A 27,631-nucleotide genomic window follows, 5' to 3' on the forward strand; every position below is an offset into this window, starting at 1 on the left:
AGAGGTGACCTCATCACTCTCTTCAACTACCTGAAGGGAGGTTATAGCCAGGTGGGGGTTGGTCTCTTCTCCCAGGCAACCAACAATAGGACAAGAGGACATGGGCTCAAGCTCTGCCAGGGGAGGTTTAGGTTAGATGTTAGGAAGAAATTCTTTACAGAGAGGGTAATCAGGCATTGGAACAGCCTACCCAGAGAGGTGGTGGATTCACCATCCCTGGAGGTTTTTAAAAAGAGATTGTATGTGGCCCTTAGTGCCATGCTATAGTAATTGGAGTTGGATCAGGGGTTGGACTTGATCTTGGAGGTCTTTTCCAACCCAATCTATTCTATGACTCTATGATTCTATGATTCTATGATCTCTTCACTCTTGTGACCAGTGATAGGACTCAAGACAATGGCGTGAAGCTGAGCCAGGAGAGGTTTTGGTTGGATATGAGGAGAAAGGTTTTTCACCCAGAGGGTGGTTGAGCACTTGAACAGCTTCCCCAGGGAAGTGGTCACAGTACCAAGCTTACCTGAGTTCAAGAAACATTCGGACAAAACTCTCAGGCACATGTGATACTTGGGGATGGTCCTGTGCCGGGCTAGGGGTTGGACTTGATAATCCTTATGGGTCCCTTCAAACTCAGCATATTCTATAGTTCTGTGCTTGTGAGAGGTGGTGAATGACTGCCTTTACTTTTTTTTCTTTTTTCTTTCATTCACTTATTAAACTGAGAAGTTTTCTCACTTTCTGATTCTCTCCCCCATCCTTTGAGGAGGAGCAAGGGAGTGAGTGGCTGGGTGGATACTTCACTGCTGTCTAGAATCAACCCTCCACAAGTATGATTCATCTGACTAAATCTAATTATCTGCTTTATCTAATCACCTGATTATATTCACAGGATTTCCTTTGAATGTAACAAGGGATTGGCTCAGGTGTAGACACTGATGAGTCAGGCATCAAAGTTTAGGTGAGATGTGTTTCAACTGTTATATCTATAGCATTGTGGGTAATAGACAGTTCATGTTCAACATGGTTAAACACAGGTCTTACTGTTTTCTTTTCTGTAATTCATCCATTGACTCATCACAACAATACCAGAATTATTTGTGGATTTTTAATGTGACATGAGCACCCTATGCTCATATGAGAAGAATACTTTGATCAAGCTGCCTCTGAGTTTTTCTCAGTTTCCTTACATGCTAATTTTAAGGTGTATTATAATGCAATCTTTCCACCTAGCTAAATTTCATAGAACTGTCATCATGTTTTTTCTGTAGCCTTTGGAACATGTACTACAGTCCCATCATATCTCTTCTCAGTGTAGCTACTTAGCTCATTTTCACAGTGGTAACTGTTGTTGCACCAAGCAAATTATTCATCTTTACTTTCGAGGCATTTCATTGGTGATCCTTCCTGACATTATTTATGAACCAAGGTCTTGATTCATGCCTCATTAATCCATTTTGTTAACCTACTTCACCTAATCTTGTCTTTTCAAAGAAATAGCTTTGTACCTTCTCTCAGGGTTTAAATTATGGAATGTTTATTGGTTGGTACATCACACCTAGTATATGCTTTTGGATTGCTATTTAGAATGTGTTTCTTTGTTTGTTTGTTTGTTTTGCTGTTTGTTTTTTTTTTGCCTGGGTAGAATTACGAATACTATACACAAAGACTGGCATCTAGAAACCAAGTAGCTAATACCGTGACCCATCTGTGAGCTTCCCTGAATGTAGGAAGAGTAAAGCTGAGTTTGTCTAAAAAAGTGTATAAAATAGACTCTATCGTATAGCTGAGTTCATCGACAGAGGAATTATTCTCCAAGTTATTCTGCTTGAATATGCACTTTAGTGTACATAATTTATTTCTGTTCTCTATATATGTAGGGGACACAAATGTGTCTGAAGTATCTTGGTCAGGGCACACTGTGAAAATTAAGGGCTCTGCTTAACACCTGAAGTTGCCTTACTCTTTCCGGGTGTAAATTCTGGGTGTAGGTACCTCAACCCTGTCCCCCAGGCTTCCTCAAAGATTGTGCTCGAGGATTTGATAGTTATAACCCTCTTCTGCAAGCCATTAATGACCAGAGAGACTCCTGCCTAGAAAAATATATTACTTAATTTCTTTTTTGGTCATTTCCTGGGTGATGATAATACTTGTACCCTGCACTTTACATTATAGCAACTTAGAGCTCTTTACACTGACCAGTAATAGAAAAAGTATAGGGGAAAATAAGGGAAATAAGACACACAAAAATGCTTTATACTTCAAACAGAGAAATAACTCATATAATGCTGTATTGAATATCTATGGTGCAAAGAATTCAAGTTTCATTTGTTTGCTACTGATATGAATGTCCAACGTTGCAACTGAGTTAGACCCTTTAAAAAAACCCTGAATCCACAAATGTTTTTTAAGCCTTAAAAAAAAGAGCATTACAAAGCTGTAAAAAACAAAGACCTGCTACTTTCTGTTTAAGTATTTGGTCTGAACTGAAGCCTCAGTACAAAATTAGAACTTTGATTCAGTTTTCCTGAAGGACGATGACTTTGCCCATGTGGGAAATGGCCAAGAATGAGCATATGTAACTGAGATTAAACACAGAAAATGGAACATGTTCAAATTGAAGGCTGAAATGGGTAATAATAATCTCAGAATTCTGACAAATTAGGTAAGTGACATTGCAGATCTGGTAACAATTATCCTAGATGATTCTGTCAAATTTGAAATTATATTCTATGACTGATAGTGAGTATAGTGTATCCCAGTTACAAGTCTGTATTGCACATGAGGAACTGGACCAGATGCAAGCAATAGAGGTGTATTTCCCTTTAGCAGTGATAATAATAATAATGAAATAATATTTACATGTAGAGCACTAAAGGATACCAGACTGATCGATTCTGCTATGAAATTCTGAAGCAAGACTCTAGCACAGCTGGTGAGTTCTGCTTCAGATTTGTGTATGCATTCTAAAGATGAATCTGCTGCTATTCTCAGGGGTAGTTTTAATGATCTGTTGGAAAATAGTTAGCCGATTTGAAAAAAATGGGTTGCTATGTGAGTTAGGAGCTGCAAAGAAGCTGATGACCACTGGTAGTACTGTCCATTTTCTGAAATATAGTGTGTAATTTTCATTGTCTCTGTTTATGGAAGATGATTTCAGTAGGGAAAACGATGAGGAGAAGGATCAGGAAAACAGAGATTGTATCTGGGAGAAGACTTAAAAGGATAGGTTAATTAAAACTTGAGAAGGTTTCTTCCTAATCAGGAAAGGCTTTTAAAGTCAAAGGCAGTTGCAGCACATGGAGAAATGAAAATAAAGTATCATGAGTATGTTTAGACTTAAAACTGGAAGTAGTTCTAAAAATATTCCATTTAAATATTGGGATAAGAAGATGGATCTCCTTATCACATAATTCCATTCATAGAAGTGCTAAATTACATGTTTGGCTACCATAAGGAGGAACAGAACCAAAGGGCACAAGGGGGTTCTTTCACAAGTTTATGTTCCTTTTCAGTGTCTGCTGCTATTCAAAAAAATTGTGAAGGTTTGGACTGGGGTGTATCTGTCAAAAAGTTAAGACAAATGTGTGTGGTTTTTAAAACTAAAATAATGTCACTGTATTCCTGGATTCAATCTTTTCTTGCTAAGTTTCTGGTACTAGGCTGGATTAATAAACATTAATAAACATGGTGCTGTTTGTTTTGAAATAAACATCTGTCCATGTGCTACACTGTACATACTCAAAAACTCAAAAGATTTGGACTTTCAAATTTATCAGATTTGCAGTTATGTCAGCATTTGTAGTTTTAAAAAATACCTTCTTTTTTTTTTTTTTTTTTTTGTAGTCAACTATTACATGGATATACTTCATACAGAATTTGAATGTAGTGCTATGCATTTGCTGCCTTTCCTATGACCTGTCTTGAACAAGAAATGCTTTGGCTCAAGTGGGTTTTGGTGGGCTGTTTTTTTGGAGGGCGGAGGGCCCTTGAGGCATATTTCCTCTAAAAGTTAAATATGTAGATGGCATCTGATGAAATCAGTATTGTTATTCCTGCCAACTTTTTTTTTCTTTCTTTCGGCAAGCCCAATAATAACTCACCAAGTCTTGGTGTGGTTTGTATGTCTTAATTAAAGTTAATTTAATCTGGAGCTGGATTTATTGCTGAATAACTAATTCCTAAACACTGGTTGGAGACCTTGCCATTAAAAAAAAAAACAAAACGACACTGCCTTCATGCATTCCAGAACCAGTGCCCATTGTTTTGGAAGGCATGATGCCAAAAACTTATACTTTTTTTTTCCTTAGCTTTTCATGGAGGAATCTCAGATGTGTCTTCTCAAGGGTGATAGTTGTTGGGGGTTTATATCAGGCTCTGACCATAAATGAAGACATAAGTATACTCTGAGCTGACTAACTGGAGTTAATAATTTTATTAAGGGTAAAGCTGTCTTGTAAATATACATCTGGCATACAAATTGCAAATGTGTAGATTGAATAGAAATTGAATAAGCACATTTGGAAACAGAGCCAGAAAAATCTGCTCCAGAATGCATTGGAGAATCCATGTAGCTTTAAATGAATTGTGGAAGAGTGTCCAGTTGAACTCTGTTTTAGTTCTCCCACGCAAAGAATAATGATGAAAGCTGAATATGAAATGTAACATGTTAGTGAGTAAATGTGGAATGATTCATATTTTACAACTTTCCAGCAGAGGTGAAAGGCACTTATGCTGCTGTGCAAGCAATATTTTGTTTTTAACGACTATAAAAATTCTTCCAAGTTGTATGTGTGGAAGTTTTGCAAGTTATATGTGCTAATATGGACCTGTTTGACAGACTACTAGAAATGTGAATTCAACTTCTGAATGACCTCTGGCTCTTTCGGAGCCTCATGTCCAGGTACACTCACCTTTGTGTGACCAGATGAACTTCATGGATGTCACATCCCAGTGCTGTGGTTGCCTGAGCACCATGGACAGAGACTGAGAAATCCAGGAAATGTTAATTCCTGAAGGAAGAAGAAATGACACCACATGTAATCTTCCAGATTACAGAGATCAGGAAAATTGTTAGTGTTCAGATCCTTGACCATCAATTTACCAAAATGGTTGCCCTTCTCATGGATTTCAAAAAGTCCAGTTCATCTTGATTAATGCCTGTTCATCACCCCTGAAGGCTTTTTGTTTCTCTACAGCATTGACGCTTCTCAAAAGACTTCCTCATAGTTACCTGCTTGTCAGAAACTTCTTATGGCTTCATTCTCTGTATATTCTTACTGAGAAGCAGAGGAGTTTTCCTATAAATTACTCTCAAAATGCTTCTTTTATTTTGGAGATGGCCAGATTCTTCAGGTATTATGGCTGACTAATGACTATAGCTCATAGAATTCTCTGTATAACAGTCTATATAATCTCTATTGTGTTCAGATATTGTGTCAAATTCATCCTAAAGAGTTCTTAATACTACATCTTGGATTGTCTGTCAAGAGCCATAAGTTTCTTTCAGGCTATTAAAGAAAATACTAGATTTTTTAAAAATTCTATTTATTTTAATATCAATCTAAACTTTTTTATGTACAGGAGATCAAGCTTTCTTGAATAGAGAAATCATAAGTGGGTGACACAGCCCTCTTGTTTCTTCTACCATAATGCTTGCAGATCTTTTTTGAACATTAAGATGCAAATGCCAGTATCTGGAAATCTACAAAGTGGTAGAGTAGAACAGTGTTTTCTCAAACCTACCTTTGATGCAGTTGCCAGATGATAAGCTGGGAGAGCTGCATTTCAGATACTGTGAAATACTGTGAATTCAGGTACTATGATTAACACAACTGAGATGCTTAATTCTCACCAGACCAAAGAAGACCATTAGATGGGAAGGAACTGCACTGAAGCATCCTTCAAAAAGGAGAGGATGGTTGCTAACTGTGTGATGTTTAAAACATTTATGGTTCACCTTTCAGAATCTGTTTCTCCATCTTGCCCTTATGTTCTTCATTTGCCTGAGGCTTTGAATGACAGAAGAACCAAGGAATGATTTTAAGCTCTTGATACTTTTGTCATTAAATAACTCAGAGAGAAGATACAATCCACACTTGTAGCCCCAGCAAAGGGGGCCATTATGAAACAGAGATCTTGCAAACACAAGGTGAATGTGCATTGAGAGAACTGCTGTTGATCTTCCCAGCTTTTGGAGGTAAATGACATAATTTCCAAATGATCATTTTGTGTTAATAGCTTTTAATCAAGTCACTGTCAAAGCATCTTCCAGAACTGTAGGTTTGTATAGGAAAGTTGTTATGAAATGTATTAAAAATGTTTTCTGTGGTGGGTTGTTTTTTTCTTCAGTAAAAGTTAGGTATCCTGGAGTTACAAATGAAAGCTTGTGGTATGAGTCAATGGGTGTTTGATTTGTTAGTTCTCCGAGAAGGATTGATAGGAGACTCATTAAATATGTGTTAATTCTACATTTTAGGGCATCCACAGGAAATACCTTTCTTACTACATAAGTCAGCTTTGTGAACAATGGGAGAAATTGTATTTTTCTGAAGCATCAGAAAGAGTGACCTCAGCTGTGCAGATAGCATTTTTGAGTGGGATAAGATGTATTAGTGCCATTTTGGGTTCCATAAACTTGGGCCTGACCATCTTAGTATAGTCACATTTGAGAGTAAGAGGTTACAATAACAAAAAGTTATTTGAATATACACTTTATAAGAAAAAACTTTTGAATTTATGGCTTTTCACAGTAAATACTGTACATGATAAAAATTTTTATACTCCTCAAATTAATTATAAGCTTACTACTTTTCCTGCTTCTTCATTGAATTTCTGGTTTGAGTCTCCTGTTTCCAAAGGACGTGGTAGAGCTTTCCTCAGAACAGATGTATGTATCATTAGCATATTTCCAGATGCAGAGAACTGTTAACTGACCATACCCTGATGATTCATAGCTCTTCCTATGGAAAATATTTTTTTATTGCCATAGTTTTGGCACTAGCGTGGTTAGCAGAAACTATCAACCTAAATAGAGACCTTTCTCTTGCGGTAGGAGATGGCTTTGTTTCTGTTTGTATCAAGCTTGTTATTTTGTAAGTTACTTGGGTTTGACGCTGGTCAGCAGTGGTGAACATCTCTTCCTTTTCAGCACGGTGTGCCAGAGTATTGTTATGCACTTGGTGTTAGTCGGAGAGAATGATTTTCAGTGAAAATGTGTCCCACAATGTTATCTTATGATAAAGAGGTAGTCAAAACAAACAGTGTTAATGTACTGTATCTGAACTTACTGTTCATTATGTGTTTGCATTTATTTTCATGGAATCTATATACTTATATGAAAATCTTAATGTCACTGCCACAGGGCTTTCCTCCACATTACCAGTGAAGATTAAGTGAGATCCTTACTTTATGATCTATTTCTTTTGAGTATTATTACTGTTTGAAATGAAAAAATTAAAATAATATTTCCTGTCCTGTCAAGAACTTGTCAAGTTCTTGAGCATATGGAATGCATTGCAGTGAAGTTTAATATGAAAATTAAGGAAATAAGGTGAAACATACTACTGATTATATGTTTAAAAGTATTTCAACCTTTAGAATATTTTATACCTAATCAGAAAGCCTGAAGTCTTTACTAATTCTAAAGCCACTCTGCTCTTACACATGATTGACATACTTCAGTAATGAGAGTAAAAACCTACATACAGGGCCAGGACTTGAGTCAAAGGCTGGTAATTTGAGCTCTCTCCTGACTGCCATGATGTCATCATGAAAAAAATGACACACTGCTTCTAAAACTTAATACAAAGAGAACAGGGAAGGTCTGTGCATGAAATGGAAAAAACAAGGGCAGCAGCATCTGCGAGTAAAATCAAAATTCCTGTTGGATGCTGAGGGTTTGCTGGGCAGGATAACCCCTTTTCCACAGTTTTATAGGACTCATGCCAGATTTCTGTTGGCCAGTTCTTCTGACTGTAAGGGTTCATTCAGCTTGTGCCTCTCTGTTCCTCTCAGCTCTCTTCAGAGAGCTGAACTGAGATGCTGACACTGTGTGTGTGTGTGTGTGTGTGTGTGTGTGTGTATGAGACCTAGGGCTGCATTGAGCTCTAGTGCTTTACCCACAGCATGTACAGTTTGCGCTGGATCAAACACAGTCTGGCCACAATTGTCAAATGTTTCAGATTCAGAAGATCTTAGGAAACATAAAACCAAAGTAAACACATGTAGAGAAGTGAGAATTGGCTTTTACAGCTAGATGGTGACAGAATATTTTGTAGTAGCTGAAGCCTTGTTTTTCTTCTAAATGCTGAGAGGAAAGAATAATGTATACTGTTCTTAGCCCTGGATTGATTGATTTCCATTGAATAGTAAAATAGCTAGTCCCTCTTCTGGAACTAGGTGAGCTCAGCCTATGGTATAGTATGTGCCCTTTGGTTTTGTCTTGTACAACTTCTAAGCTAATTTTCTCTTGACCTGTGTGATAAGATTACTTAAAAGGGAAACGTAGATTTTCAAGGGAAAATTTCAAGGTCTAAAATTAACACAACTGAGGTATAAACTTTAGAATGATGTGAACATAGTCTATTTTCTGCAAAATTAGCTTGATATTTCAAAAAGTATCTTTCAAAATTTCAAAATTTTAACCTAACCCAGTAAAGAGGGAGCTTTTGTGCCTCCCTTGTAACAGGAGTCCAAAAAAATGGAAAAAAGGATGCAATGAACAGGGCATGTAAAGGAACTCACCAAGGTGAGTTGTCTATGCATTGTGTAGATAGCTGTTCTTCACAGTGTGAATTGGAATTTTTGGAAATGGGATTGTTTTCAAATGAAAATGTTCTGTATTTGTAATTCTCTGATTCAGTGGAAGACAATTCCTTTCATTAAATGAGTGAATACCTTAAACATAGAAAGTTTTGAAGATCATCTTAATCAGGATTTTTAGACCTCTTCCCAAAATACTTGGTTCAGCATTCAGTACTGAATGTTGTGTATTTCCCTTATGCTTGTCTGTTCAGACAGGTCCCTTCTTTTCAATTATGTTGGTATAATTAAAGTGAGTTATACTTATTTTTCCAATTCCTTTACTTTTTGGAGAGTAAAATAAATTAGCCTTGCATAATGCTTTATGGCAAGACTGGAATATCTATGTGAGTACTATTCTACTGGTGAATTAATTACAACCTTTTTGTCTGCTTTTGGTTTTGTTCATAAAATGGTTATAAAGGAAGAGTTTTTCAATGTTCAAGAAGGCTTAAAAATTTCTTTCTCCTATTCATTATTGCCCTCCCCCCCCCCCATGCATGGTCAGTTTTTTCTGGATAGGGTCATGCAGTTCTCTCCTGTGTTGTTTTTATTCTCCTCAGGCACACCCTTCTGTGTTGCTCTTGGGTCAGAATCTTCTCTTACATCTATTGATCACATGAACAGGGATGTCACACTACAATTTCAAAGATCCTTCTGGCTTATGATAATGCTGTGCTATGAGAAAAAGGCAGAAATGATGATCAATAGATGCACTAATTAAAAGGCTAAAGAGCAATGAAGTTTATTTCTGTTTAAAAGAAGTTTTAAATCAGACACATTTTGATATATGTCTTCTCCTCTCCAAGTCATAACTAATAGTGCTACTTTGCTGAGCACAGTGTGGATGAAGATGTCCATCTAAGACACATCTCAGCAAAAGCTTTGCCATGATGTTTTTTGTAAGAACAGATGTAGTACTAGACCTTGTCTGCTTCACAGGGAAATTGACACTTCTGATCTTTTGGCATTTTCTTTCCTCCACACACCACATGCTCTTTATTACAGACTCAAATGAAAATTCAAGGAGGAGTTTTTGAATCAAAATGTTCACAATTGACACATAAACCAAAGCCCCTAAGCAAAGACACTCTTTGGCACTCTCCATAATATTAAGGCTTTAAAAAATTGCTTTTTGGAGGTAAAAAAATGCTTTTTGGAGCAGTCAGGAAAGCTTGGTGAGAACAATTAATCCTACACATTTAATTTTCTTTGGAGATTTTAAATGTAAACAGAAGACAACACCATTCCATAGATCTGAATTGCCCCTGTCGCAGACCACACATGGTCATTCTCCCAACACACACACGTATGCTCCAGCTTGTGTTTACACTCAGATTGAAGTTGGACTTCAGGAAGGCACCTTGTGTGTTAAACAAGCCAGTCCTTTCTTCCCTGCTGCGTGATGAGGTATTCAACAAGGTCTGTGGAGCAACTCTGCAAGGCAAGTTCTCCTACCCTTAGTCTCCAGCAGTAAGAATTATGAAATGGTGGTAGAGCTTGCTGTTGCGTGTTCTGAAGAGTCTCTCTTTCTGCTGACTGGAAAGGAGTTGATGCAGTCTAGCTTGCTATCTTAGGTATCTCAAGTTGAACAGCAACCAAAGCTCCTGTTTTGCAGGAATGTTTCTGTTAAAAGATAAGTTCTTGGCATACTTTGTGACTTTCTAAGAAAAAGATGGATGCTCTCCTGTGTAGCTAAGTGATGAAGGTAACTAGTAAGTCTATAAAGTTAAACCCTAACCAATTCAGTTCATTTTCCATCTCAACATGAAACTCAAATACTTTCTGTTTCTGAACTACAGCTTTACATAATGAAAAAATGTTAATATCTAAAGTCTGAAAAAACCCCAGGCACCTAAAAAGAATGAACTTTGGAATATTTTTTTTTTTGTTTAGGAAATTAGAAGAAAGCAGACTGAAGGGGCTCCATCCAAACCAAAATTATATGTTTGTAAGAAATAACCGTCTCACTGCCTGGAGCCCTGGCAGTCTCAAAACCGTGTTTGTGAGAGTGGGGGTGAAACAATGCTGCCTTCTCTTGCGAGGCCTGGCTATTAAAAAAAAGTTTGGAACTACTGATGGGGACAACCTGGAAATATGATAGCTGGTGAACCAGTTATTTCTGCTGGTGACCAAGACTCAGAAGAAAGTAAGAGGATTTTGATGAAATTAAAAACCTTCCACAGTTAATTGTAAAGTTGTTGACATGCTCTAGGTTTTAATAAATGAAGGTGGGCTTTTTCCTGCTCTTGATAAAGTTGTAGACATTTCCTCGTTAAAAAACCCAAACCAAACAGAACAGTTTTATCTTCATATAGTGAAATAATTCCATTTAACTTTCTATAGGGCTGGCCTTTGCTGCTCTGTCTTCAGTCCACCCAGTTTTTGGTCTATATGGCTCTTTCTTCCCTGTCATAGTTTATGCCATATTTGGAATGGGTCGTCACGTTGCAACAGGTAAGTGTCTATTTGCTAAAAACCTTTTCAAAAATAAAAAACTGGAAACCGAACTTCTTTTGTTTTAAGATCAATGGAACGAAAATTATCTATGACTAAACATCAAGCCATGTTTTTGTGCTTCTTCTCACACCTATTTTTTGTCAGTTTAAGTGCTTTAAAGAGCTTCATTAAGAATATATTGGAGTTACTTCTCCCATTATAAATTAAAATTGGATTGACACTTCTTTTGTAAGTGTAACTTACTAAGGGATTCTGTATTTTTACTCTGCTTTAGAAATTTGCTTCAGGCTAAGATTTTAACAAAGGCCTCTGCCAACAAGATATATGCAAATGGGAATGAAAAATGCTTGATTGCCTCTTAAATCATAGAAAACACATTACTTCTCAACTGTCTAAACCACAAATCCTGCATTTCTTAGGGGAAAAAAGGCTTTTTGTGCCCATTGCTTGCTATTGTATTAAAGCTGGAGACTCTCCCAGTGAGGGCTGCCGCTGCCCAATCTTGCAGAGTAGTTAGGTAGGTAGTGAAAGGTGCACGCTGACCGCTATGCTGGTAGTTATGAGTTAGTTTTTTACCTCAGAAGTCACAGCAGCTGCAAGAATTGAATAGCTTTGATTTCCTAGTAGGCTGGTTAAGGCTCTGTTTCTGATCCCAAAGAAACCAAATTATAGGCTGAAGCTGGAAAGAGTACTTGTCACATTGAACCACAAATTGTTTGCTGTGCAGGAGTTGGCACTTGGTGGCCTTTGAAGTTTGCAACTAGAATGAGATGGGCTCAGTAGTAACACACATCATAACTGGGTAAAGGGAAGCAGCCTCTGTGGCTGTCAGAAGGTTTAAGCAGGGAGGAGGGATGTTTTCTTTAAGGAGGAGAAAAAGTCCTTGAAGAAGAAAAGATGGTTGTGGGTAATCACACACAAAATGAACTCTGCAGAATCTCATTGCTCTCATGTATGCAACAGTTAACAATGTATTTTTGAGCACCTTTTTTGATCAAAAACATTCAGGTAAATTACAAAAAAAGAAAATTCTGAACAGCTATAAATCATCTTAGAGCAAAAGTAAAGCTAAAGTTTGCTTTCCCTAGATGCACAAAAAGTATTTGAGCCTTGTGATGTCCAAAAAAGATTGGTGGATGCTGTTAGTGTCCTAATGCTGTCATGAGTAAGGGACTGTACTCAGCCCATGCGAAAAAGAGAAGCATTTGAAAAAAAGTGAAAATTTAGAATTTGGAGAATTAATTTTACTTGAGTAAAATTAGTAAACATATTAAAAGTACAGATTAGTATACTTATTAAAACATGAACCTATATTAAAAAGCTTTATTAACAAGTGTTATCAGAAGTTTGTTGGTGTCAGACTATTAGGAAGAGAAGGATCCATCATATGTAGGAAAGTAGATAAATAAGTATCTAGCTGGCATTAATTCTAGTAATGAAAACAGATGATAAAATAGGTAAGTACAAGCTGTTAAGTCTGATGTTTTATCCTTGGGAGGCAATGATGTTCAGAGAATGACTTGCTTAGTCCCACAGCTTCATGTCTGCAGATTTCTGCATGGTCATTGGTGTGGAAACCTATTCCTTTCACAGGTGTCTATTCCAGGATTTAATTTTAACCAAAAAAGGGCAGCAAACAGTTCTCTTGCAGTCACTGAAGATTTGTTTTAATTAATAACTTTGACATATGTTGTCGATCCTTTCAGCAGAAAAGTCTCATCCACTCCTCCCACCACTCTCATTTGAGGTGTTGGGCTGTGTAGGTTGAACTAGAGCTATACTGCCCATCTCAGTTTCCCAAATGTTCCATAATTTCTTGTGGACATTGGAGACAATCTCTTCACCTGTCAGCATTTTCTGTAAGATCTGTGGTGCTCTCCATATATACCCAGGCTATAAAATTGTCCTTTGTTAGTGAGGTCAGTCATGTTAATATGAAATGGAAAATTCATCAGTGGCCCAGTTCTGTCAGCTTTTACTCACTTTAAATGTCTCTTTGAGATGGCTGATCTACTTTAAAAGATTACTCACCTGGGTGAAAAACACCTACACCTTTTCCTTGACTGTTTTTGATATGATTGATTTTGAAGCATCCTCCAAGACAACTTCCTCTGTCATAATAACACCTATAGGTCTTTGATTTAAGATGGAACTTTATGTAAATTGTTTTCAAATCCAATTTTATGTAAACTGGGTTTTTTTAAGTAAAATTGAGGAACAGGCTTAAAGGGAAAAAAAAGCAATCTGAAAACCAAAATATTTACATCTATCCTGTTACTTGAAGAAAATGTGGTTTAGGCCTAGATAAAAAAAGAAAATGTGATCAAAATAAACCCTTTCATAGTTTGATGGGAAAAATTAAAGTGATTCTCATGAGAAACAGTTTGCCACTTGAAAAATGGAAAGCTTGAGCAAATGAGATGGGCAAGAAAGAGATGAAATGTGACAGGTCAAACATATGCAGGAACACTGAGGGGCTAAAAGAAAGAATTTAAAGAATTCCATGGAGAGTGTGATCAAACTGGTAGTTAAAGTTTCTTTAAATACACCAAAATCAGGACAATGAGAAGTAAACTGGTGGGATATCTTTCTGGCAGAGGTGTTACTAGGACATTCTGTGACAAGGCCACAGGGTTGTCAAGTTACCAGTGTAATGTCATTGTCATAAGGGCTCTGCACGGAATCCTGGGAATGTCAGACCTGTTGATAATAAAAATACTGAATCGTAGCATCTTAGAATCATAGGATGGCCTGGGTTGGAAGAGACCTTAAAGACCATCTAGTTCCAACACCCCTCTCATGGGCAGGGACACCTTTCACTAGACCAGGTTTTCGTTATCCCATTCAACCTGGCCTTGAACACTTCCAGGGATGGGGTGAAAAAAAATATGTATAATCAGAGTCTGTTGGAGAGGAGTTAATATGGCTGCTATTAAGGAAAATCCTACCTCTCTAACCTCCAAGGGTACTGTATGAGTGTCAATAAGCACATGGAGAAAAGAAAGACTTTGAATATAAGATATCAAAATGGTCAAACAGCTACTGATAAGGTTCCACACCAAAGGTTACTAAAGAAAACAAGTTGTCCTTCTGATAGAAGAAAAGTCCTTTCATTAATTATTAGTTAAAAATTATTATGTTAAAAGTTAAGAGGCAAAAGGCAGGACTTCACGGCCAGTTGCCAGGGTGGCAGTGTTCCTGGTAGGTTTCCAAGGAATTCATGCTGGGAGTGCTGGGCCTTTATGAAGGCCACAGCAAAGGTAGAACTTTGTTCACTGGGTCCTGTAAAAGTAGAATAAAGGTGAGTTCAATGAGATGTAATTTTAAAATACTTTTAAAGTATAGATTAAATAAGAAAGTACAGCAGACGGTGAACTTCTTCAACCTTCTCTCAGAGAACATTGTGGAGAAGTTACAAGCAGGTTCAAACAAACCTTTGACAAATTCATGAACTAGTCCACAAAGTCAAAAAAGGACAGGTAAGGATGTACTTTAAAGCAACAACTATGGATGCTGGCAATAAGGGCAATGGCCTGCAGAAAATGGCCAGGCTTGTCTGCTTTCCCTGGGTAACACCTCTGACTGTCACAGCTGCAGGCAGAGTACTCGGTAAGATGGACAAGTGGTCTGACATAGTAAGACATTTCTTATGCCCCTATAGCTCTTCATGAATGTGTTTGTGCTTATTAAGCTATTAGAGGGTGTCCAAGGGAGAGCAACAAATATGGTGAAGGGCCTTGAAGGGAAACCATTAGAGGAGTAGCTGAGGTCACTTGATCTGTTCAGCCTGGAGAAGAGGAGACTGAGGGGAGACCTCATTACAGTTACAACTTCCTCATGAGGGGAAAAGGAGGGGCAGACACTGATCTCTTCTCTGTGGTGACCAGTGACAAAACCTGAGGTAATGGCCTGAAGTTGTGCCATGGGAGGTTTAGGTTAGATATTAGAAAAAGGTTTTTCACCCAGAGGGTGGTTGGGCACTGGAACAGGCTATTCTGGGGAGCACCAAGCCTGACAGAGTTCAAGAAGCATTTGGACAATGCCCTTGGGCATATGGTGTGAGTCTTGGGGATGGTCCTATGCAGGGCTGAGGATTGGACTTTGATAATCCTTATGGGCCCCTTCCAATTCGGCATATTCTGTGATTCTGTAATTCTGTGATTTATCTGAGTGTCAGTAGACCTACTTAACCTCTCTCAGCCAATAAATGTTCCTCTCATAATTTGCCTCCATTTATTAGAATGCTAGGTACTATGAAACGGGCTAGCAGTACCATATGCTATATGTATAGCATGAATTAATTGCCCTAGAAATTTGGTTCATTTGGGATTCTCAGACAAATAGCTGTTTGGTCATGTCCAGGGTGAGTTAAAAGCATTTCTGATAACTTGAAATAGTTGTAAGTTGTTGTACTTGAATCCCTTTTGAAACACGTCTAAATGAATGTGCTCATAAAATTTACATTTCATTCACCTGTATAAATGGTATTTTACAGGAGAAAATACATGTTACGTAGAAAAATTACTTTAAAAATTGATTTTAGCATGACAGGAATGTACAAAATGGTGTTTTTACTCATAATGGCCAAGTTTTGAAAAAGAGACCATGAGTGATGAGTACAGACAGATATAAAATTATTTGTCACTAAAGTGTGGCTTTTTTTATAGGAACTTTTGCTTTAACTTCCTTAATATCTGCCAATGCAGTTGAGCGACTTGTTCCTTCAGTCAGCACTAATTTCACCGCAAACAATAATTCAGGAATTTTGGGCTTGTCGGAGTTTGAAATGCAGAGGATTGGAGTTGCAGCAGCAGTTTCATTTCTAGGAGGAATCATTCAGGTTGGTGGAGATCACATTTTCTGTATGCTACTCATGCACTGCCTTTGTAACAGCTGCGACATTTGTAATACTTTTGTTTTTCTCACTTCTCTGAGAACAACTGATGAAAACATCTGGTCCGATGGTCATGAATGATGAAATCAATGTGTTTTAAGAATTTGCTGCTCCTTTGTTTAGATGTAGTAATTATCTATATACATGCTCCTAGTCTGTTACAATATGAAGTAAACCCACATTCAATTAGCTCTAATATAATACTCAGTTGCTGTTGGTGCCCCTTTCCTTTCTCCTTCAGAAACGAAAAATGAATTAGCTCCTGGTAAGCACTGACATATTCCTTTGGATTTCTGTTGCTCTTGGCTTGAAGAGAAGTACTATACAATATCCAGTAATTAAAAACAGTAGGGAAAACATGTTTAAATTCTCTCTAGAGTTCACACACCCATCATTAAAATGAAATAGTAAAGCAGATGTCTTCATATGATTCTCCAAAGCTTATTCAAATGATCAGAGGTCTTTTAAATTTCTTCTTTTTTCTTATTCTGACTGCAAGTGCTGAATTCCTTTATCCATTGCCAGTTGCTCAGGTCTTCAAGAAGGCTTCCCTCTTTCCTTGTAAATATTAAAATCATGGAAATGTTCCAGCATGCAACATTGCAACACCTCCTAGGTACCTGGCCTCCTGAAAGAAACCTAACCTCCTGAACTCATTGCTTTGGATCCTTTTACTATGCAGAAGATTAGCAAAGGAGCCCAGGGCATCTGCAGTCCTGCATGCTTGGCAGGAATGGGGGCAGTCAATAGGAAATATCAAGAAGCATGACAATTTCTGTTGTATTTTTGTTATTCATTTATTGATTACAGGATTATGACTAGTGGTAGCAGCATGAGGGAAAGCCTATGGACAATATACAAAGTAGAACTGGTGCTGCTTGTGCCTGGCTGTGCAGGTACATGCTGTCCCATTGCACCAGTGCAGAACAGCAGTACATCTTGTACAGTGTGCTTATAAGAGCAGAGCATGCACAGTGCTCTTCATGTGGGAGTCCTGTGCTCACAGCTTGGAAATCTCCTACATTATCCCCAGAGAGGCCAAAATGCCTCAAGCAGGAAGTTGGTGCCTGCATTCATTTGATCTAACTTCAAAATCCAATGCAGAAATTTTTTGCTTAGTGGCCGGAGAATCCCATTAGGTGTGTAAACCCTCTAGACCTCTTACTCTTTCATATTGAAAAGTTCTGCTTTTTCATATACCTTCAATTGCATCAGCTGACTTATCTCAACCTATGTCCTGTTTAAGCCTGACTGAAATGAGAACTACTAAATCCTCTGCCTGCACCTTCAAAGAAGGTCTGATAGGGAACTGTGCCACGTGCATGGGCTCCTCTCCCAGGTCAGTAATGTCACTTGCATCAGAGTCATATTAGCACAACTGGTACTTGTCGTACTGCCACTAGTCCTTTATGTGAGTTTAATGGTTAAACTCACATAAATGGTTTAATTAAAATACTTATTTCCTAGGGAATTGCTTTGAAGATCTTAATAATGCAATATGCAAGTGAAAGTCTGAATCAAGGCTGAGATTAAACTGTGCCATCTTCCCAGGTGCTGTTAAGTGTGGGAATCTACGTTTCTCATCATGATTCCAGTCTCCTGACTAACAGTTCCTGCAATTCCCAGATAAGATGACAGGGCACATCTTGCAGTTAATGGAGAGCCAAGTCAGTGACGTGCATCTATTTATCAGATTAGACTAGAAATTAATTAATAGCCTGGAGGAAATCTATATTCTGGGACAAGAGAAATAATGTGGTGCATTTTGGGGTGACAGTTTTCCATTGAAGACATCCTAAAATACAAAAAGAAGCTGAATTGTCACTGTAGCTGGTATTTGGCGTGGTACTTCTCTGGAAAGGGAGCAGACCTGAGTATCTACTATAAGACTCATTATTCTGAAAAAACAGTCAAATTGCAGTGCTCCAACAGCACAAAAATCTAATTTCACAAAAACAACATGATGTGATTATTCCATACCTTGATCAGCCTCCACTTGAAGGATGAAAAGTCTCTGTCCAAAACAGCTGTTTCCTTCTATGAAAGAGTAGGTAAAGAGCTAAATGTCCTTGGCCTGAAAAGCAATTTGATACTATTTTTCCAGTAGCCTGGCTAAGTAGTCTAATCAGTAATTAGTGTTAAAAAAAAAAAAAGGAAAAACGTACAAAATAGTGAGTCATCTTAACAGGTCATCTTAAGAGGCATTCTGATGAGGATAAAATAGTGTTATAATAGAAAATAAGTAAACCTAAAATAAAAACTGTAATTAAAAAAATACAATTAATTCACTATTTCATTTTTTAAAAGCAGAACGGAAGGAATAATGAAGTTTTTTTCCTATGTTTGTGTAGCTCCTACTCTATTAAGATAAAGAGGGCATGGAAAACTAATCAAGTTAATAGAATTCTTCCCTTATATTAAATACCACAGATGTATTGATGGGGAGAGGAACTGAGGGAACATAACAGATGCCTATGGGATAATTTTGTAATTAAAATTGGATGATGCCTTTATAACAAAAGAAAAAAAACCCTCAAAAAAATCTTTTGGAAAAGATTTTTTTCCCCTATTAGTATATTGTATGTGCAAAAATGCTTGCATAAATATATGTGTCTATAAAAAAACTCAGCATATTAAACTGAAATTCAACATGAAGATTTGCTGAATAAATAGAGGAAAGCTGCTTGCAGATCAAAATGAGAAAAAAATAATTTTTATCCTATGAAAAAAGTTTTATTCTCTAAAGGCCACAGTGTTACAGAGTTCAGCTGTGCTGCTCTTCTGTAAGTGAGAAATAGCTGCTTAGTGCATTCCAGTCTTCTACATTTTCACTGGTAAGATTTTCAAATACTTTATTTTGAAAACTAACATGTAATTTGTTGCTGATATACAGTATTGGAAATAAAAATGTTTCTGGTTATCAGAAGAACACATTTACATGGTCTATTATCAGTTTACTTAATAACAAAGGACTACAGTTGAATATGAAGGGTGTTTTTGTAAGGCTAATATTCTTGTCCAAAACTTTGTTTCCCTGTGGGGAATATTATGTTGCTCTATTCTATGTTACACAGTTTTTCATGTGATTAAAACATGAGTCCATTATACAGTGATAATCAAGAAAAGAGTTAATTTTTCTTTTACCGTGGAAATAACTTCTTTCAGGCTCATATTCTGTATCTTGGAAACTACAAGTAGGCTAGATGGGAGCTCTGGTTCCCACAATTATGGTGCAGCATACTATGTGTTAGTACAGAAAGACCATAGGAAGAAGACTTTTTCAGGTCCTGGAGTGTGGAAAGATCACTTTACACATCATCAGAAGCTACCAGATACTCTCAAGACACCCATAATGAACTTAAGAGTTGCAATTCAGAAGAGCAAAAGCTCACAGTTAAATGTCTATTGAAACAGGCTGAAAAGAATTTTAAATTGGTGATTCATTCAAACTGAACTCTCTGTGTCTGCCTTTCTCCACGTAGTCCACAGATGTCTTGGCTTTTGCAACCTCTGACTTTGAGATAACCAACACAATGTACTAAATGAGAGTCTCACAGTCTGTAGTGTTTCCCTCCAAGAGATGTTCCCCATTCCCAATATTGTCTTCTCAGCCCTTACAACAAACCATCAGAAAGGGTACCACCACTTTTATTTGACATAACTGTGAAAAAACCATTCCAGGCCAGTGGAGTTTTAAGAGTTTTAAAATTCATTCTCCAAAACTGAATTTGTGCAGCAGGTAATATGATATCAGCCTTTCAATTACTGTCAACAGAAAGTTTGATATTAGTAATTTTCGAAGACCTGTTAAGTGATAAGAATTTTTACTGGCCATGAAGTTAAATTTACTACATGTTGAATGGAATTTTAATAATAATAATTTTAATAATAATAAACTGAGTGTGTTGTCATGGGAAGAAAATATTGAAAGTGGACAAGAACCAAAAGGGCTTGAATTTGCTTTTTGAAATTGCTCATTTTTCTTCTCCTGGCTAAATCCCCATTCTCTTCTACTTGTTGGAGTAAAATTATGGAGCAGTAAAGACAGCTGCAAGAAAAGGTTCTCTTTCTTCCATTTTGAAATTTCCTTTTTTTTTTCTTTATATATATATATATATATATATATATATAAATTTTCTTTTTTTTTTAGAAATCACACTGTCCACCACTTCTGTCTAACTACCTGGTTGTATAACTTGTTTCCATGATCTCTTACTGTGCATTCAAGGCTACTTTCTCTCACTTTCTCTTGTGTTGCTTTTTTTTCCTTTTCTCTAACAGCTCTTGATTTCATTTACATTAATTTAATCAAAAATGAATACCTGGTGAAACCAATTTGTCTAACACAAACCATACTCATGGTTTGGATGTATTTTACATAACCCACAGTTATAAGCAAACAATAAAAAGTATGTTTGACTTTTTAGTTACTATCTGTAAAGCAATCCCTTAAAATACTGAAGATAAACAACAACAACAACAACAACAAAATAAATCTGAGAGTGATGCTGAAGTTTCTAGGTTCAGCAATTATGACACCAATTTCCTGTAAATCACAATCATAACTTTCTCTGAAATGCTAATAGTAACTAATACTTCTTTGTGATATTATGTAGTTCAAAGAATTGTCTCTGTGGTTTTGATTCCACAAGTAAATAAACATACATCTAATTCTCTGGAAACTAAGCTATTACCCAGTTAGAAATTTCACCTTCATACAATAGAAACTGATCTTAGAAAACAAAGAAAAATTCACCAGGGAAGGAAGAATTTAATTCTTATTTAACTTCACTACTGTGAACAACGTTTTAAATATATTAGTAAGCAGACTGGTAGAACAAACAGCTAAACAAAATATCTGAAGTTAGTAATTATCAGTTTTAGGCCTGACTAACTAAATTACTACTCACTGAGGGTATAACAATAATTATCATTATTGGAGTCCAATCTTGAACAGCAATCAGTATTCCAATTGCACATAATACGGAGCAATTTACATACTATTAGTGGGAAATAGAAAACAAATCTCAGATTTAATTGCTCAGATGGAAGAGGAAATTGCTCACTAGAGATTTTTGTGGTAAATTAAAATCCACTTTGGTATTTTTGTTTCTTTTGGGGTACTGTGCTCATAGCTCCCTGCATACAGGTGAGTTTTCTGGTGAAAAAATAAATAGCGTTCAGGCATAACAAATGATAACATTTGGAAGTGATACTTTTAGCTTCAGAACACAAAAAAAAACCCGCAAAGGACACGGTGATGTATTCCAAAATGATGATATTTAGTATGGTAAACACAAAATAATCCTCTTAGAAAGTATTGTAACAAACAACTATGTGCCAAGAGCATGTAACTTCAGGCAGAAGAACAGCAAATACAAAAGACCGTAAAAGTAAGAAACTGCAAAACTCATTGTAAGGCTCAGAAAAGGATCAGAAAGGTAAAGTCATGGATCAGAAAAGGATTAGCATTACGTAAACTGCAGTAGCAGCTGTAGGTGTGCAACAACTTTGTTCAAAGCATAAACAGCTGTCAAATCTCATACCTCAGAGGAAAAGAATGCTTGAAGTCTGGGATGAGGGGAGAAAACAGTTGAGCCCAATGGTACTTTGAGTATTTCTCCTGTGTTCCTATGAAATATCTGCAGTAGTTGTAGGTTCTCCTGTGGTTCAGATTCCTGGATTAGAGGTCTCACCATGGGACTCTCAATACCAATTCATAAATTCAGTAGCTGTTGGAATTACTAATGTTGGGAATCTTGATATTGACATGATGGCCATCAGTGAGCTGGACGAAGATATGACACTTTGCCTACTCAGGCTGGATAGCAGTGGAGCAGGAATGAGTCTTAACACTACCCTCACTTTTTGAGATGCTTTAATTCATTTTGCTGTGTCGAACTGATATTTTCATGGTGTTGATTGTGCTCATGTATTTGAGCAGGAGAGAATACTAGGAGTTTCCCTGAGTCTGCTTTTGTTACTAAATTGATGTTAGTGTCTGGTAAACCAGTGGTGTGAGTAAAATAGTGCAGGTAAGCCCACAGAGCTTCAGTGGATTCCTTTTCCAGCTACATTTGTCCTTCAAAGACCTTTGCTTTTTATCTTCAGCTCTTTTATCTTAAAATTTATTAAAAGAACTCCATCTCGTTATCCTATCACCAAGATGCTGCATTGTATTATAACTGCTGATACTCCTGCCTTTGTCTTTCAGGTAGCAATGTTTATGCTGCAGTTGGGCAGAGCCACGTTCTTGTTGACAGAGCCAGTAATAAGCGCGATGACAACAGGAGCAGCTACGCACGTTGTGACTTCACAAGTGAAGTATCTGCTGGGAATGAAAATGCCATATATATCAGGACCACTGGGATTTTTTCACGTGAGTTCAGTAAAAGAGATGGGTTACTTCATTAGCTAACATTTTATTAAATAACTATGCTATGTGCTATATAAAAGAATAAGAAATTTGTTATGCACGTGTGTATGAGCACAAGGTGAACCTTCATCTTTCTTTGTCTGTTTGTAAGAACGGATTTGGAAAACTTGATGAAAAACTAGCAGAAATGGGTCTTATTTTAAAAAGATACAGTAATCATTTTCAAAGATATGTGTTAAACCTGACAGTCATTGTGGTAAAAGGAAATTGACCCATGATTTGTAGACCTCCTATGCAAAAATTACCCAAAATATATTACTTATTGCCTTATGACATGATAAATACAGCAACTGGATAGCTTCAAGGGAATGTTTATAAAATTCATTCAGCATTTCGTACAGTAGTGTTCCCATGAGTGGTGAAGCTGCTTAAAGAATCGCTATCAAAGGTATTGTCAAAAAGCAGATTTTAATAGGAACTTATGAAAGAGTGACTTTTAACAGAGTTCAATGACAAGTTTCACTCTATTACTTATTCTATGGATGAAGCACACATAGGAAAATTGTGTTAGAATCAATTTAGAGTGATTTACATGGAGACTGAGGATGAAACGGTAAGGGTGCAAAGGATACGGATACAAAAAGATAATGTGTGCAGAAGGGCTGAACAGCATTTCATTATGGACTAACCTAGCATTTACGAAGTGATTAAATAGAACTTGCTATAATTATGACAATGACTTAATTATAGCTTCACAGTAACATTCACACCATGATCCTTTCACATTCACAGATGCAGGCAAAGACATATACATCTATGCCTGTGCATGCACAGGTACCTGTCAAAAATTCCCTTCAGGTTCAGTGAAATAGTAATGGCGAATACCAGAGTTTTCCTCAACAGGCACGGGTTGCACCTCAAGGGGTGTGTGTGTGGGGGGGTTGTGTGTGTGTGTATGTGTACCAGCCCAGGCCTCATCCTAAGTGATGGTCTTTCGAGTATTGCAGACTTGAGGGTTGATGAGGGTTGAAGAGGTGCCCATGACCTCAGAGGGAGGTGCTGGCACAGCCCACTGGGGCCCAGGAATGCTCACTTTAGGCATCTGTGTTTAGGGTCACAAGATGATTTGCTTTAGTCATTAATCAGTTCCTATCCTGGCACTAACCCAAATCAATAATTAATGAAATTATTCAAAGGTCTGGTAACAATGGTAACATTCCATCAGTACGTTTCCATCTGGGCCATAACCCAGGTTCGTAACTACAGGAGTTTCCAAAACATTTGGAAATTGTTTCCAAAACTCAGGCAAAAATGGTTCTGTTCCACCTGGGCTGCAGTTCAGGTAGGGAATGTCCCAAAGCTGTCAGGAAACGACTGATTATCATTTGTTCCCCACCTTGGTTGGACAGCTGATGTTGCTGCTGCAGTGTTTTCCCCACCTGTATCATGCATGAGTACCTGGCACGGTCAAGGACTCTTCACCACCCAGCTGGTTTGGTCAAGGTTGAGATCATAGGGCTGGCCCAAGGGTGTGGGGTGATGCACTGCCCCAAGTATTGTGGTTACTGCCTTTGGAAAGTACATCTCACTGGCTGCAATCTTAAAGAGCAAAAGGCGTGATAACATATTCTTGATGGTAACTTATTCCAGCAAGCCCTGAGTTTAAGTGCTGTGAGCGTAATCTCTTGGCATAAGTAATATTAAGACAGTACTTGCCAAAAAGACATTTTTCTCATAATAAAACTTTATTTACTTGTTGAGGTGGTACTTACATTGCACTGATAGTGAGACTTCATTTAGTTAGCCACTAAATCAGGACACCTTATTTAAAAGCACTGACTGTATCTTCCTGCCCTGCTATGTGCTTTATTTTTTGCTATTATTTTGGGAAGTTTGTTAATGGGAAATCTCTGGTAAGAAGACATTGCTTTTTAGAATGTTTTTTGATAGTATTTTATAAATGTGATAACTTTTTGTATGTATAATTCATTGGAAAGTTTTTACAGGACCAATTTATTAATACAAATTAGGGGCATGTAATAAACACAAGTAATTTATCTTGTAGGGGAATAGCTAGAAGTGTCACAGCCGTTTTTATGAATAGTCAGTTGGCTTGGGAAACTATTACAAATGATTCATCCTATGTTAAATTTTTGTTCATTCTTTAAAAAACTTTTCATAAATAATTCTTAATAGAAAATGTGACTAGCCTCCTTTTCATGGTGTTTCCATACTTACATATAGGAATATTGTCATCTTGTAGACACGACTGGTGTTAAGTACCACAGCCAAAACATAATCGAAATATGAGCAATAATAAAGAACAGCAGTGATATGAAGAAATAATTCCATGTTGGTGTGCTGATGATATCGTAAATGAGGTCATTCAAATGCTTTGAAAGAAATCTATTCCCTTATCCCCTGTATTTTTTAATGTATCTGAAACAAGTTCTTTGCCCTTTACTTCTCTTTTGAAATCCAACCTCTTTGAACATTTTCCAAAGAAAAATTTTCCTGATTTTTTTTAAGGTTTTAAATTGCTCTGTAGAATTGACCAAACAAAACCCATTCTATACAACTTCAAAGAATAATAAAAAAGGAGCAATTTTACCATAGAAGTGTTCTAAAAGGTTGTCTGGTACCTGCTCAGATTTACGGGTTGCCTTAAGAAGGTCCAATATCTTAGTCAGAAGTACCAGATTTAGATTTTAACAATAATTTTCTTCTGTGGTGGTAGTTTTATATGAAAATTATGCTAATTATATATAAGTTTGCACATGTAACTAGAGAATGAAAGGCAAATTTGGCATGTTTCTCTGGACATGTTCTTTACTTCAAATTCTTGAAACCCAAAGATTGGTACTTTTGCTTACATTTTTCTTCTTTCTCTACTCCAAAACACCTCCCACTCACAAAACCTATAGCTTTGCCTCAGGCAGCCTTTGGGTTGGCAAACCAAGAATAAGAATGTTTAATAAAGTGTGATAGGAGAGTTGCAAGTAAAGCAAGGCAGTGAAATGGATTCTTTATAGCAAGTGAGATCATGATTAAATGAACATGGCGTATGGAGAACAAATTTAGTACACTGGCCTTGAACCTACGTTTTTTTTTTGTGTTTATGCATGGTTTACGTAATTTCATTTTCCATGTACATGGTTTGTAACACTGCAATTAAGGTGCACAGTGCAGCATCAGTTGATATTTTGCAATGGAAAAGGCAAGGCGAAGGTGAAGAAGAAAAATGGTGAGGGAATACTACATGTGAGATCTAATTTTACAGTGGACAAGAAAAGCGTCATCAAGTTTTACTTAGCATCTGAAAACAGAAGAGAGTATCTGTATTTGCCCTTTATTTATGTAGAGATATATTTCTCTTTCCACATGTTTCTGAGAAAATACAGCACCGCAAAATGAACTGCAAGTAAGAAACTTGTTTTGCAAAACAGGGTTTTTTGTGGCTATGTTGCAAGTTTGTTGTCCTTGTGTGGTTTTGCGCAATTATCCGGAAAAAAATCCTTCACGTTCCCACTATCAGCTCTTTTTTTTTTTCTCCTTTTTTTTTCAGTTTGTTCCCTATACAGTTCACAGTAGTTGCCTGTACGTTTTTCCTCCAGTTTGATGTGTTTGTCTAACAAACATTGGAATTAAATATTTTTGAAAATGCAATGAGGTTTTCCACTCTTAAAATGTATTAAGTATTTTAAATAACAAGCTCCTCTAATTCTTTTGTTTGCTTCAGCCTCTATACTCATTTTACAGCTAATCTTTTGGGGTTTCATATATGCATTTAAAAAAATCCAACCCCCAGAGCATCTCATTACTACATCTGAATATAAATCCTTTCTGGAATATAAACCATTATAATGTTCAATATTACCCTATGAAAATATGTGATAATATAGAGACATTCAGTGTCTGTATAAATGTGTGCAAAGCTGAAGTACTGCTTTTTTCACTTAGGTGTAAATTTGCATCAATTACCAAAAAGTTCACTGATTCCTCTTCATATTGTCGGATGGGTTCCATTGAGAATCTTTACACAAAAGTAGCTATAGAAGTAAAAACACAAGAGGCAAACAGCTCAATTAATTTATTATTACTGATTTAAAAAACTTTTAAAATTATATAGTGACAAATACTGCTTTTTACACTGTAATATCAAGATAAGTTCTGCTGCATAATTTCTAAATTATTTCAGTAAGTGCATCCTCAAAATATGTGAAATATTGAATTTATAATGATGTTTGTGATTAAACATTTGTAAATATCTGTTTTGAATCAGATGCTGGTGCTATTACATTCTTGAGCTTTAGGTACTTACATTTAGGATTTACAGTTTCACTTTGGATGAGTCCAGTAACTGAGTGGACAGAATACCACATAAAATGTACAGTATAAAGAGATGGCTATAATATATTTTAACTACATTCATGTTAAGGGCCCCATACTCTTTTCTTTCTTGTGAAAGTTCTTCTCTGGTCATATCATGAATTGAGTGCTTTTAGGTTTTCAGAAAATGGTTATCCAGGAACAGACTAGTCAGTAGAAGCTCTTTAGTCTTATGTATTTATGTATTACTGCCAGAATTGTTTCAGTGTATTATAGACATTTTGGGGATAGGGCTGTTGGGGCTACTGAATTCACATGGGCTATGAAGTGTTGGTAGTTCCATTCTTTTTCATTTATTGGCTGACGTAGACTACATCCTGAAGAGTGTGACTTGAAGAGAAACACAGAAGAATATTCTAGGCAGTTCACATAACTTTTTTTTGCAAAGTCTGAAAAAACTATGGCAAAGGTTTACAAGATTTGGCTATATATTTTCAAAATTAAATGGAAGTGTCTTTTTAGTAAATTTAAAAGAACAGGAATTCTTGGAGCTTATCATACTTCTTTGTAAGCCTTCATTAAAATGGTATTTGTTCAGTTAATCTAATGCCTAACTTTGTCTAGGAAAGTTAGATTTAATGCCATGAACACAGATAGCTAATGCAGACACCTTAATAGACACCACTCATTTCATAACAAACCCACATTTCTTTGATTTTGGCAAGTAGGAATCAACCCATTTCTTCACTTTTCTTAACACTTCACCTTAGATCTAG

The 27,631-nt window shown here is 36.7% G+C and overlaps 1 protein-coding gene across 1 annotated transcript in view; it reads left to right on the forward strand.

Moving 5' to 3' along the window:
* Nucleotides 1-27,631, forward strand: part of SLC26A7 (solute carrier family 26 member 7) — a 70,675-nt gene that overhangs the window by 5,273 nt on the left and 37,771 nt on the right. The window contains exons 3-5 of the mRNA XM_027892522.1: nucleotides 11,143-11,253; nucleotides 15,924-16,096; nucleotides 22,365-22,529. Of these exons, the coding sequence (XP_027748323.1) occupies nucleotides 11,143-11,253; nucleotides 15,924-16,096; nucleotides 22,365-22,529 (449 nt within the window). The remainder of the gene's footprint in view (nucleotides 1-11,142; nucleotides 11,254-15,923; nucleotides 16,097-22,364; nucleotides 22,530-27,631) is intronic.

The sequence above is a fragment of the Empidonax traillii genome, unplaced genomic scaffold (genome assembly GCF_003031625.1).
Source record: "Empidonax traillii isolate 1590-97213 ecotype Southwest subspecies unplaced genomic scaffold, ASM303162v1 scaffold355:size2308892, whole genome shotgun sequence".
NCBI lineage: Eukaryota > Metazoa > Chordata > Aves > Passeriformes > Tyrannidae > Empidonax > Empidonax traillii.